The following is a 13,270-nucleotide window of genomic DNA, read 5'->3' as shown; positions in this document are numbered from 1 at the left end:
CACTTGAAATTGCACAACAATAATCGAGATTCCTCCCTGCCGTGCTGGCTGAATGGCTGGCTGGCTGAATGGCTGGGCTACTCCTGGCTGCCCATTGATTTCACCTGGCCCCAAGAGGAGCAGTCTTCGGCCTGCCACCTATAAATCTTATGACGCTGTATTATTTTTAAATTTGGCCCAAAGAAAAGATTTATGAGCCAAAGAGAAATTAGATGGAGAATCGCGCACGCCGCACGCATGTCTCCGGGTTTTCGGGGTGTGTGGAAGTGGAAAGGAGAGCTGCTAAATCACAAGGCCTCCTGCCTGGCCGTAAATATTTGCGGAATATAATATACATGCTGCATATAGATGTATGTACAGGGAGGGGCTGTGACTGAACGAGTTGATTAAACCATTTTAAATCCCCAGAACTCATATTTGGTCAACAATAAAAAGCACTCTAGTGGGTAAGAGTGGCCCTTGTGCTAGGTCTCGACTAGGTTTGGGTACTTGGCTTTATTGTTGTTGTTGTTGTTGTTGTTGCTTTAATTACACAAACACAACTGAGCAGATTATTATGGTTAAACACGAAACGGTAATTGTTATGGCCAGCAATTGCTGCGACAATTGTAATGGGCAAAAACACAAATAAATACGAGTCGGAGTCCGAGTTCGAGTAGGATTTGGAGTGGAGTGGAGTGGAGTGGAGTGTGTGTTGTGTTTGCCCAGGAGCAGGAGTTAGGGGTCTTCCTGTTTGGTTTAAAGCAACTGCCATATAATTGTGGTTTCTAAATCTAAGCCCTGGCAGCATTTTACTAATGGATTTCACATAGTTTTGGGTCTACCCCAAAGAGTTCTCCATTGGCTTTTGTGTTTATTGGTTTATGGGGCACATGTTCGACCTGTCATTCGTTTTCAGTTCCATCGAGATTTGTACACTCGTCTGATGAGAGTACCTTCTGGCACTGTGTCCTTTTGTTTTCTTTGTGGCACACACAGATCTGTAGAAGGAGCAGTTTTGATATTAGTTTTGGTTGCGGCAATGTGAAAATAATTCACCGACTTGCCTGCGGCGCCTCAAAGCTTTTGATGGCTTCCGTTGCAAATTATACTAATACGCCACGTAAACAAGTTCCAAATCCTTTAAAGCTGGCCCAAGCCTGCCACCAGGGTTAGCAAGAAATAGGGAAAATTGAAAGAAAAAACCCCTGGCAAAGGCAACAAACGAGAGGAAAAATATTGTAGCAAAGGAAAGGCAGAGGCAGATGCAGAGGCGGAGTCTGAGGCAGAGGCAACTGCATGCTGAGCGCAATTATGCTGGACAAACATTTACCAGTCAGGCAGCAGTTACCTTTACGTTACCCAGTGCCAGCAGGATGAGGAAGGAGCTGCAGCCTCAGCTACGACTTGGAGGTCGGTACTTAGCATGCACCTTGGCACACACACCAGGACTACCCCTTACGACCTCTCTCTCTCTCTGATGGCACTACTTTCGGTGTATACTTCGATGCTTGCCAAACACAGACTGGGACTGGGACTGGGACTACTGAGAGTCTGCAGCAGTCGCAACCCCAGCTGGAGACGTTGACTAGGTCGTGAACGTGTTATAACAATAGGGTGTCACGGTGGAGCTGGTGCCGGGTGCCTGGTGCCTGGGAAATGTCAGCCGAGGATGCGACTAGCTAGTCGCTGACTAACACTAACGAGCAGTTAAACAAGCTTAAGATTTGCCGACGCAAATAAAAACAAGAGTCGCAGGAGGAGTAGGAAGAGTAGGAAGAGCAGCAGGAAGAGCAGCAGGAAGAGTCTCCCTGCTGCCACCACAAACAGCTTCCCCCCTTGCCCACGTCTGGGTGGCATGTGGCATGAGGCACGGGGCATTGTTGGCAAGCGGCGGATGCGAAACGGAAGTACGGATCGGCGTGCAATAACACAACCAAGGCACGTAGCACAAACACCGTACATTATATTGTATAAGCAGACTTCATTACGGTATTTAAACAGGAATATCCACAAATTCTGACATGCCGAATGTGCGCTGCTGCTGCTGCTGCTGCTGCGGCTGCGGCTGCGGCATGCACCATGGGGCGGGCCGAGAGAGAGAGTGCGTCACAAGCCCCTTTGCAAAATAGTTTCACTGATGGAATGTTTTTGCGTGGCTGCCCTGGTTTATGTCCAGCCTGAATAAATATTCAATATTATTGTTCGACGCTTTGGCCTTGGTCATTAAGTGTTTAATAACCAGTGAGCCACGCCCTGCGGCACCCGCTCTCGATAGTTTTCGACATCAAATTAAAATGGGAGCCCACACAAGTATCAATATTATTGGAAAACTTGAGGCAACTCGAGCAATTTTCGCAGCGAAACTTTTGCATTTCGCCCATGGTGCTCGAGGGCGTATCAGCCAAACCAACCCGCAAACCAGCCACCCACACACAAACACAGGGGGAGAGTGGGATGGAGATACCCACATCGAAAGTCAAATTGTGAGCAGTCGAGCCAAAGTCGAAGTTGAACTATCGGAGGGAGGGCAGCGAGTGTCTGCGAGCGCCTTGTAAAAAATGCATCACGTACTGCGAAGGTTGGCGTCTACCGCCTGCCGCCTGCTGCCTGCTGCCTGATTCCTGGCAATGTGATTAGACCCCAAGCGCCGAGTGCGAGTGCACAAACTTTTCCGCCAACCGCCACCGCAAGGGGAAACCCACAAAACTGACAAGATGCTGCCTGCCAGGGAAAGGGGGAGAACTACCGACTGACAGCACAAGTGCGGCATATGCGCAGCCCCCAGGCCAAAAACTACAACTGGGCAATAAAAATTTGTCGCCCGGCCAATAAATGTAGGCGAGTGGCTTACCAAAGCCAAAGAAGCCATCTCGGAAAACACCGTCACCGAGAACTAGCAGCAGCGTGGAAAAACCAACCGAAAAAGCATTTTCATTGCCGTATTTAAAATGCCGCAAAACTTGCTGCAAGCGAGCACCCAAAAAAAACACCGAAAGAGGAGCGGAAACAATGGAAAAACAGGTGACACCACAGGTTGACTCGAGGCGACTCCAGGCTGCAGCAGCGGTCCAGCCAGCAAACAGATTTGAAGTAATAAAAAATTGAAATTAAAAGTTCCACTTCAGTTGGCCACTTGGCTGGCCACCGCACCACTGGCGGAATGGCACTGTCGGATGGCTCTGTGGGCATGGCAAATGGCGACACACTTTTCACACGAAAATGGGTCGTTAAAATTATGAGCAAATCCGCAGTTTGAGGACACCGAAACGGGCATCGGAAGAGAGAGAGAACCCCCACTGTTTGAGTCTCTTTTTGGGGGTAAGTGTTTCCCCATAGCCGGGGAATTTGTTTCGAAATAATTGATGCCAGCTCTAAATAGTTATGATATCATTTTGGAGAGCTTTTCGTTAGCATAACTTTCGTTTACTTAAGCATTTTGGAGTCGGTTTCCTTTTGAGATCTTGGACTCTTTGCATCGCTGATTTGGGGGTGGGTCTTGGGTAAACATTTCCCCGGTCTATGCCACCCACCTGCCACTGCTTTTGTCCCTTCTCCGCCTCCTCTTTGGGTATCCTCTACAGCTGGCTGCTCAATGAGGTCAATGGGCAGGCATTTCATTTCCATAATTTTCATTATTCCGCGTTTAGTGCAAATCAAACAGATTGTTGTGCGGCAACAACAAAAAAACAAAAAAAAACGAATGAAAAGAATGAAGAATTTTAATTGTTTCGCGTCCTTGGTGTCAATTGTGTGTGTGTGTGTGTGTGTGTGTGTGCCAGTGGGTGGCTCCTCTGTGCTTGTGTCTAATCAAAATTGCTGTGCACACACATTCAGCATATTTCACACATCGTAGCAAAAGAGAGAGAGAGAGAGAGAGCGAAGGAGTGCACATAAGAATAATGTGCGACACGTTCGAGCATAAACCGAATTAAGTGTACGCCGCATTTTGCCAGCCAGCCAGAAGAGCCAGAGCCAGGCAGTGGCTGTGGCTGTGGCATATCCAGAAACATAGCTAGCAGAAATCTTCGAAAGTCGGCAGCCAGAGTCCGCAGTGGACGCGAGCATAGCCGCAAAAACCAGCCACACACCCGCACTCGTCCGTCCGTCCGATCGTCCGCCCGTCCGTCCGTCCGTCCGTCCGCCCGTCCGTCTGTCCTTCCACACATAAACACACTTACACCCAAGTCGCATCTTTATGCGTTGTAGCCTGTGCTCCAAAGTGGCAAGCAAACACACACCACATCGCACATCCCCCCGTCAGTGGCGACTCCTTATGCAGCATGTGCTAAATATGTATGAAAACCAAAAGAAAGATAAAAAAAGAGGAGAAAAAAGGGAACAAAAAAGGAGAGAATGTGGCAGAAAGTTTTGTGCTGGCGGTGGGCACCGCGTGGAAAGGCCAGGCCAACGTCTAAGTGAATTTGCCATAGTCAAATTTTGGTGCGGCTGCCTTGGCATTGCCTTAGGTCAGGCACGGAACGGAACGGAACGGAACGGAATCCACTCTGCCATTCTGCCACACTGCCACTCTGCCACTCCATTCGGTATCCTGTGGCACAAGTGCGATAGTAACCCAAAAGACGGTGGCAGTCCGGGTGCAGGGTGCGGGCTGCGTGCGAGCTGCATGAAATTTGCATTAATTTGCGTGGCCTGCTCATTCAAACAATTTAACTCAGGCACACACAATAAAACCCCCCGAATGCCGAATTATTAAAAATTTCAAATAAATCACAAATTTTGACCAACTTGCAGCATGTTGTGGCAGTTGCGGGTGGCAGAGAGACACGAGGCACAAGGCACAAGGCACGGCAGCAGATGCCGGTGAACGTCGTGGCCGTTTTCTGTCCCGAAACTCCAACTTCCGACCGAGTTCAGTGTGTCAAGCGTCTTCGGGTGTGCATCTAAGAGAGTTCTGCTGAGCAAAGAGCGCGCTTGAGCAGTGAGAAAGCGCTCGGCAGAGTTAAAGAGCAACTTCAGCGCAGTTATGAGTGATTTTGCGAGTGAGTGGGTGGGCCAGTGGCAGCGGTAGCGACATTTTGGCATGCAGCGGATAAAAGGGAAAGACTGCAACGAGGTGAATTCGAAAGCTCAGCGGAAAAAAGCAGTACGGAAAAAGAACAACAAGAGTGTCGAGAAAGCCATGTCGATGTTGTGTATGACTTGAATATGTAGAGACAGAGTGAAAAGTTCGTGTAGAATTGGCAATCAATTTCAGCATAACGAATGTTTTTGGATGCTTAAAATCACTTTCGGTTAACTTTAAATTAATTTAATTTGTGTCGCCATGGGAGAAACTGCTTACTTAAAGCTCGTACTAGCTCAGTTCGTACTAGTTTAGCCTGCATTTGTGGCATTCAATGGAGATGCTTACCCCTTCCTCTGGCTGACCCTCCCTCTCTCACATTTGCTTGTTTCTGGCGGCGTTGCTAGGCCTCCAGCGAGACGCTGCTGCTGCTGCTGCTGCTGCTAAGATGTTTGCTTAGCTGGCAAAAGACTTTAAACTTGAGGGAATTTGCATACATTAGGGGTGCGTTTTGGGATGTTTTGTTATTTTGTCGGCAAAAGGCAATTCAAATCCTTTTACTTCCGCTTTGGGCAGCAACGTATCAGTGGGTTGGGGGCAGGGACAGATGTGGCTGATAGCTGGATTCCCATTCACACTACCACCTACCCCGCCCAAAAAAGAGGCAAAAAATTGCTCCCGTTCCCCTCTTTCCCTCCAGTGTATTTAACGGTGACGCGTGCGTAGCGTATAAAGAAAAAATATGATTACATATTGTTGTGTATTGTATGGGGAATGGAAAAGGGTTGACACTTTTTGCCGCCAATGCCACTGCCGTGTGCCGCAAAAGCAGAGCAGAGCCGCAACCACTTTGAGGCAATCAGCGCCGGTTCCCAGACATCGCACAAACAACAGCAGCAGTGGCAGGGCAAACAACCGATGGGGCAGAAACAACAACAGCAAAAACAACAACAGACTCTGAGCTGAAATGGCGGCATTCAATTTTTAATATTTGCCTTGCAAATTTTCTATAAAATGCATTTGTAGTCTACACGATGACTACACCCTAGACTACACCACTTTCCCCTCTGGGTTTGGGTTGGGTTTGGGGATGGCCATTCATTGCCACGGATGGGAGCCGACAACGATGACAGCCACACTATCGGGCAGGAGCAGAATCAGCAGCAGCAGCCAGGAGTGGGAGTAGGAGGAGCACCCAAAACTGGCAACAGGAAGCAGCCAGCAGCCAGCAGCCAAGAGCCAGCGACGGGGAAAAGTGTGGAAAGTGAATGGAGCATGGCAATGTCAACACATGGAAATGGCAAGGACAGCGGCAACAAAAAAACACAGGGAGGAATAGGTAGGAACAACTATAAAAGCGGAATGCGATATTGCCAACGAAAACTACTGCATGGCAGGCAGAGGAGCAGCTCTCTCCCGGCTGGACTTGGGGGAGGGAGAGATTGCGGGCTGGCTGGCAGTCTGGAGCTGGGGCGGAAGCAATAAATTGGTTAGGTAAAAAGCTTGTCGCAAACGCAGACACCGGTAAAAAGCGGCACGCGAGACCGAGACCGAGGCCGAGACAGGGCCGTAATTTGTGCCAGTCGCAGGACAAGGAGTTCCTGTAGGAGATAGCGGCTAGGAGACGGGCAGCCCAAGGATGGTTTATTTGCCCATGAGGTTGCAAATTAATACTAAATGGCAAAAGCAATGCAAATCCATAATTGTCAGTCGCAAAAGTCAAGCGGAAATCATTTTGTGGCACAGAGGAAGTACCTAGGAAGTCTCGTCTGAGTGGGATCCGAAGGTGTATTTAGTGTGCTTCTCTAACATATTTTCTAGCATAAGCTTTAACATTGAATAACTAATTGTAAATCCTCGATCAATCGTGATGCACCTTTTTGATGGCCACGCTGGTTATCTCTGCCTCTTTGAGCTCCTCGTCGGTGGTCTTGTTGTAGATGTGCTTCAAGTACAGATTGAAATAGTCAGTATAGTTCATCGGAGTGGAGATGCGGTGCTTGCGGACCGGCAGACGTGGCGACAGGGACAACATGCTGGCCCACTGGCCATCGCACAGATCATCGTAGCGCAGCAGGCCCACCTCGTGCCCGCCCAAATCGCCGGGGCCCCGGCACATGGGCTGCTGTCCGTCCCAGAGTTTCAGCACAAATTCGCGTATCCAGCGGGCCAGGTAGAGGGCACGACAGTCGCAGTGCCACGGATTCTTGTCCAACTTGACGGCCACCAGCTTGTCCAGTCCATGCAGCGCCCCCGTGGGCAGGAACATCAGCTTATTGGAATCAATTCGACTGGCGGAAGAGGGAGAGAAAGTTCTCGGTTAAACTTTTGATGTGTGAGCCAGGAAGTGGAGGAAAACTCACAGCTTTTCCAGCTGGGTGAGCGGCTCAAAGGCTCTGGCATCAAAGTACTTGAGAACATTGTTGTTCAGCATGAGAATCTTCAGGCTGCTGAGTCCCTGGAAATCATCCTCCTCCAGGGTGGTGAGATTGTTGGAGAAGAGCGTCAACCGGGTGAGGGCACTGACATGCAGGAAGAGATCTGCGGGGATGCTGGACATTGAGTTCTGGCCGAGGAGCAGCTCATTCAGATGTTTCAGCCCCACAAATGCCTGACCATCGATCTATGGAAGAGTTTTGGATTAATTCTTTGCTCTGAAAGGGGTAAGAAAAATATGTTACATGACTGATCCGGTTCATTGTTAGATCCAAGGTCACCAGATTGACGAGATTATTGAAGATGGTGGCCGAAATCGATGAGATGCGATTGTTGTGCAGCATCAGGATGCGCAGGCTCGTCAAGCCCGCAAAGAAATCATCGTCTATCCGGGCTGTGGATGCACAAATAACATTAGATAATGGATGAGTAAATTCTGATTGGGTTCACCAATTTGATTCCAGCCAAAGTCGAGAGTTTTCAGCTTGTCCAATGAGCGCACACTGCCGGAGCCGAGCTTCTCGATCTTGTTCCGTGACATGTCGAGCTCCTCGAGCTCCAGTTGATCGCGCAGCAGGTTGGGGGGAAAGTTCTTTATTTGATTGTCGCACATGTTGATCACGGTGAGCCGCTGGGCATGGAAGAAGATCGTTTCGGGCAGCAGACCGATCGCGTTCTTGCTCAGATCGAGAATGTTTAGGTTGCGCAGCTTCCAAAAGGTGCGCGGATCAATGTCCTCCAGTTGGTTGTTCTGAATGCGACTAGAAAAGGGAGGGATAGAGAATAAATATGGGAGCAGAGATGTACTTACAGATGCAGTAGACTATCCAAGTCCTGAAACAAATCAAAGGGTAGAAAGTCCAGCACATTGTTCGAGATGTCCAACTCCTTCAGCAGCGTCAATCCCCGAAAGGTGTCCTTGTGCAGCGTGGAGAGAATGTTCCGAGAGAGATCACTGGTGAGTAAAGAATTCTTATTTAGAATGCTTTTGAAAGTAACAAAATTCTACTTACATGGACACCATATTCATGGGAATAACCTGGGTGACCGGCACCGACTTGAGGTTCGTGTTCCAGCAGGTGAAACTCTTGGTGTCCGGATTGCAGCGACACACGCCGGAGGTGCAGTGATTCCACTCGATCTGGCTGCCGCTGGACAGGTGCCAGATGGGCTGCTCCACGGACCGCAGACGACTCTCGATCTGACGCACACGCTTCACCAGGTCAAAGTTTGCCAGGTGGGTCATGGCGTTCACCTCGTCGCTGTTGGCATCGCCATTGCCACCATGGACTTCCTTCTTCGGCTTGGACGGCTGCTGGTCTCTGGCCGCAGACTGAGTGCCGTTTGGCATCGAGTTGATGAGCATCAGCAGCTGGGAGACAATGCCCAGCGACTCGCAGGCATTCAGCGTGCAGTTCCGAGTGTCCGAGGAGATCAGCGGCAGCAAGTACCGCTGCCGGAACTCATCGAGGCTCTGGGTGGGCAGATCCCTGCCCTGCGGCAGACCGGAACGTACTCCCGCCGTGCACAGCAACAGGATGATGCTCCATGATGATAATTCCAGGACTGGCAGCGACATGGCGTTCGCGGTTTCTCTCAACATTGTGAGTCGAGTGCACCTATTGCCAGCGCTATTTATAGTCCATTTGTTTTCGCTCATAATTTGAATCATTTACGAAAATTTCCATTTACAGCAATTACCTTAAGTAGTTCAGAACGCCACAGGGAGGCCCACTGAGCTGCAGCGTATCTTACGGTCGCTAAAGCTGCACCGGACAGAATATTACGGCGGACCCGACCAGACCCGAGCCGGCAAGAAACCGAAAGTCTCAGCGTGATGCAATTATCCGTGTTTGAACGCGGAACCCATCACTGGAGGCATCTGGAAGCAGCAGCCAGAATGGAAGTGCCAGCTGATGCATTCGGAGAGAAGGTTCTCGTCGGGGATTGTTGCCTCTCATTTACTGGTATGTAATTGATTGTGATTGCGTTTTGCTAGTCCTGCGCGTTTCAATTAATTACCTATTGTGGTTCTCTTTGCAGACAATTAAAGGCAACTAAAACACTTTTCTCCTACGAAGACCCAACCATTCGGCGACTTGGGGAATCTCTTTTGCTCGATTGACAATTTTTACGAATTTATTCAGCAGAAATCATTGGCCAGCAAGGCCAGGCCATGGTAAGTGTGTTAATAGACTCTGCCTCTCATTTGATCTCCCATTTTAATGTCTGCAATTCCATTTCAGTGTCTCTATTATGTATATCGGCCAACATTCATGAACATCTCACCCAGGAGAGGGGGCATCGAGGACGATGGACACAGGACACCTGCATCCCCGCTGATCTGAAGTACACATCGAACTACCCTTAAAAAATATAACTAAAAATGTATGTGTAAAAATGCAAGTTCTGATAAGAAAACGAGAAGGGACGTGTGAGACGCTTCTTACGCGTCACAACTTTTATACCCGGCACTCAGTACTACATCTGCACTTTAGCGGTTATTTGTCCAGTTTTACATTTTTTCTTCATCTGTCATCTACATCAACAACACTACTCACACCAACACGCTCCTTTAGCTCGCCACCCTCCCCTAGAAACTAACTGCAGAGTTGCGGCAGAGTCAGCGGCAGAGGCAGCGGCAGAGGCAGAGGCAGTGACGTGTCAGGGGCCAGGCCATAAACAGCGCGAAGCAGAGTGTAAATGCTGCGGGGCGGGGTGGGTTTGGCCACTGCAAACTAATTTCTTCATTGTGGCTATAATAATGATCCAATCGGATCCCAATTTGGTGATCTGATAGATATGGTCATTCCCTACGGAATGGCGTTTTTAGTTTTCTGTTATCTTCAAAATTGTAGATTTGGGAGGTTTTCGCCCTTTTGCGGGGGCGGAAGGGGGCGGGGCTCATTTTTGAAATACACTGGTTTCAGTGTGAGCATACAGCAGTCTGGTGCCAAAATTTGGTGGCTCTAGCTCTTATAGTCTCTGAGAACTAGCCGACAAACAAGACGGACGGACGGACAGACGGACAGACGGACAGACGGACAGACGGACAGACAGACATGGCTCAATCGACTCGGCTATTGATGCTGATCAAGAATATATATACTTTATGGGGTCGGAAACGTTTCCTTCTGTGCGTTACATACAACCGTTATCCGCACAAATACAATATACCCTATTTACTCTTCGAGTACCGGGTATAAAAAATGGTATTAAGTAAAGAAAATAAATAAAGAAATAATGTATTTAAAAACCGCGGCATACTTTTGTGGTTGGCGTTTTTAAATAAAAACTCAATATACTTTTGGGGGAATCTTTGCAAAAATAAAAAAGCGTGGCATACTTTCAGGGTGACAACTTAAAAGGGCTTAAAAATGGTTGATCCTTGTGGTCCTTGAGGTCCTTAGTGGATTCAAACGATTCACGAGACTCTTCCGCTCACAAGGACATGCATCACGTCCTGGTCGGATGTGAAATGGCCAAAATATAAAAATTATATCCTTAGTCCTTGATGTCCTTGATGCCAAAATGATGCAAAAGGATCAGGATTTTTGTCCTGATTACGAAAAGGTACGGCATGTCCTGATCGGTCAACGAACGGCCAGGATATGGCAAAAATGTCCTTAAAAGACAACAATTTTTAGTGACTTGAGATTTAAAAAAAACGGTCGTTTCATGGCAGCCAGCTTTTGATTGGACTAGAAAACATAAGACCAGCTACCTTCTGCTGATTTATGTTCGCCTAGTACTCGGTTCGAAAAGTGCCAAGCAATTTCAACAGTCGTTGAAGACAAAAACCAGTGGCAATTTCGGACCGAGTACTAGGCGAACATAAATCAGCAGAAGGTAGCTGGTCTTATGTTTTCTAGTCCAATCAAAAGCTGGCTGCCATGAAACGACCGTTTTTTTTAAATCTCAAGTCACTAAAAATTGTTGTCTTTTAAGGACATTTTTGCCATATCCTGGCCGTTCGTTGACCGATCAGGACATGCCGTACCTTTTCGTAATCAGGACAAAAATCCTGATCCTTTTGCATCATTTTGGCATCAAGGACATCAAGGACTAAGGATATAATTTTTATATTTTGGCCATTTCACATCCGACCAGGACGTGATGCATGTCCTTGTGAGCGGAAGAGTCTCGTGAATCGTTTGAATCCACTAAGGACCTCAAGGACCACAAGGATCAACCATTTTTAAGCCCCAAAAGTATGCCGCGGTTTTATCGTAAAATAAATAAACAAGTCGTGTTTTTAGTTAATTTTATTATAATAAAATAAGCTTAGCTATCGTGTGCCAGTTCTATTTTTATATATATATCTATATTATTCTAGCTTATATTAATGTGTGTATTCTACTCCCAATGACAAATTTCCCTTTTTAAAACTACAACAGATGGTGCTAGTACATAGTCCTTTTCGAGAAAAAAAAACACTGTTCCCAGTATTAAAAGTCCTTTTGGCCAAAAACAACATAGATGACGCTGGAGTAAAAGTCCTTTTTCGAAAAAGCCAACAGATGCCGCTGCAGCTGGCGTCCTTTTACGAAAATAACAACAGATGCAGCCACAGTAGAGTCCTTCACGATGCCACTCCCTCATACGGATTATTTGTTTTTCATTCTCCGCTCATCCGTCCTTTTTGAACAACTGAATGGGCTTGACGCTGAACTGTTTTGCAATGGCATTGTACTTTCGCAGCAGGCCTTTGTGGTATGGCAAAGCACCCAACTTCTCCACGAGGTGCATGTGGCGCATCTCCAGCTCCCCTGGCAGTTGGACAGGGTTCGCCACGTTAACAGGGCAGCTGTTCTGGATGCACTCGTTGAAGTCGTCGAGTCGCTCCATAAAGTCCGGGATAAAAAAGTCCGGATCGATTGCGAAAAAGATGTGGCCTAGGTTGGGGCATTTGCCACAGACATTCGACCTCCAGGGTGGAATCTGCGTGGAGAAGTTGGCTCCAGAAAGGACCCCGCACAGCAGATCAATCATGGCGGCCAGGCAGTAGCCCTTGTGTGCACCGGCAGAGGCTAGGCGCGGGTTACGCATGGCCAGCGTGGGAAAGCTCGTGGAATAGCCACTCTCATCCGCGGCCCAGCTGTGCGGAATATATTCGTCTTTGGTGACGGCCCATTCAATGGAACCAATGTCCTTCATACTGGCGGCCATGTCTAGCATAAAATACGAGTCCCGTCCCCTGACGCCAAAGGCCAGGCAGTTGGCACCAATGCTGGACACCTTCGAGCGCGGCGGCACCATCATCGGAGCCCCATTGGACATAACTAGTCCCGCATAGCCGTGGTCGAGCGCCTGTAGAGCGTACCAGCTGGCAATTCCAAAGTGATTGGACTGATTGGCCACCACAAAGCCGACGCCAGAATTTTTCGCCTTCTCCACAGCCAGGTCCATGCAGAATTTGCCCACAATGACGCCCAGGGCACCGTTACCATTCACATGAGCACTGGCCATGGTCTCACGGATGATCTCTGGCTCAGCGTCCATATCGGCGCGACGATGGCGCAGGTCGTTCAGGAAGAGATCGAGCTGGTTGAGGCCGCTGCCATATATGCCACGATAGTCGGCGGCCACTAGAAATTCGCTGACGCAGCGCAGCTTCGATTCGGGCACGCCAATCCGCTTCAAGCAGTCCCGTATAAAGCGACGCACCTCCTCCAAATGCACCAGCGAGTAATCCTCCAGCTTGGGATACATCATCGGCATGCGGAACGTACTCATGCGCCTTCGTTGTTGTCGTTGTCCCAGCAATTGCGCTGACCGGCGCAGCCAGAACATTGTTTTTGTTGATTTTATGTATATGGATATAGAATT

At 48.5% G+C, this 13,270-nt stretch overlaps 2 protein-coding genes and 1 long non-coding RNA gene across 4 annotated transcripts; 1 reads left to right on the top strand and 2 right to left on the bottom strand.

The window, feature by feature from the left end:
• Positions 1-6,821: 6,821 nt before the first annotated feature.
• On the bottom strand, positions 6,822-9,062 carry LOC117894497 (platelet glycoprotein V). Of its 2 annotated transcripts, XM_034801607.1 has the most exons (7): positions 8,455-9,062; positions 8,253-8,396; positions 7,892-8,202; positions 7,687-7,835; positions 7,369-7,628; positions 7,014-7,296; positions 6,822-6,950 (listed from the first exon to the last, which is right to left on the bottom strand). In XM_034801607.1, the coding sequence occupies exons 1-7, from the start codon at positions 9,042-9,044 to the stop codon at positions 6,867-6,869; spliced, it is 1,821 nt and encodes a 606-aa protein (XP_034657498.1). In that variant the 5' UTR covers positions 9,045-9,062; the 3' UTR covers positions 6,822-6,866. The 2 variants fall into 2 exon arrangements, with proteins under 2 accessions (XP_034657498.1, XP_034657497.1); XM_034801606.1 differs by having other exon boundaries at positions 6,822-7,296.
• On the top strand, positions 8,904-9,850 carry LOC117894499. Its single transcript, XR_004648879.1, has 4 exons — positions 8,904-9,045; positions 9,136-9,408; positions 9,485-9,620; positions 9,688-9,850. It is a non-coding gene; the product is annotated as an uncharacterized LOC117894499 (long non-coding RNA).
• Positions 9,851-11,797: 1,947 nt separating this feature from the next.
• On the bottom strand, positions 11,798-13,263 carry LOC117892956 (uncharacterized oxidoreductase YjmC). Its single transcript, XM_034799289.1, has one exon. It carries the CDS (start codon positions 13,232-13,234, stop codon positions 12,071-12,073), a length of 1,164 nt encoding a protein of 387 aa, XP_034655180.1. The 5' UTR covers positions 13,235-13,263; the 3' UTR covers positions 11,798-12,070.
• Positions 13,264-13,270: the final 7 nt, after the last annotated feature.

The sequence above is a fragment of the Drosophila subobscura genome, chromosome J (assembly GCF_008121235.1).
Source record: "Drosophila subobscura isolate 14011-0131.10 chromosome J, UCBerk_Dsub_1.0, whole genome shotgun sequence".
NCBI lineage: Eukaryota > Metazoa > Arthropoda > Insecta > Diptera > Drosophilidae > Drosophila > Drosophila subobscura.
This window is presented reverse-complemented; position numbering and strand designations above follow the sequence as displayed.

Bases quoted from the DNA above. Each gene is read 5' to 3' on its own strand.
- LOC117894497 (XM_034801606.1), bottom strand. From the start codon at position 9,044: ATGTTGAGAGAAACCGCGAACGCCATGTCGCTGCCAGTCCTGGAATTA. The intron at 8,397-8,454 runs GTAAGTAGAATT...TTTACTCACCAG, and splicing joins CCCATGAATATGGTGTCCAT to TGATCTCTCTCGGAACATTC. The intron at 8,203-8,252 runs GTAAGTACATCT...TCCCTTTTCTAG, and splicing joins TTGGATAGTCTACTGCATCT to TCGCATTCAGAACAACCAAC.
- LOC117892956 (XM_034799289.1), bottom strand. From the start codon at position 13,234: ATGTTCTGGCTGCGCCGGTCAGCGCAATTGCTGGGACAACGACAACAA.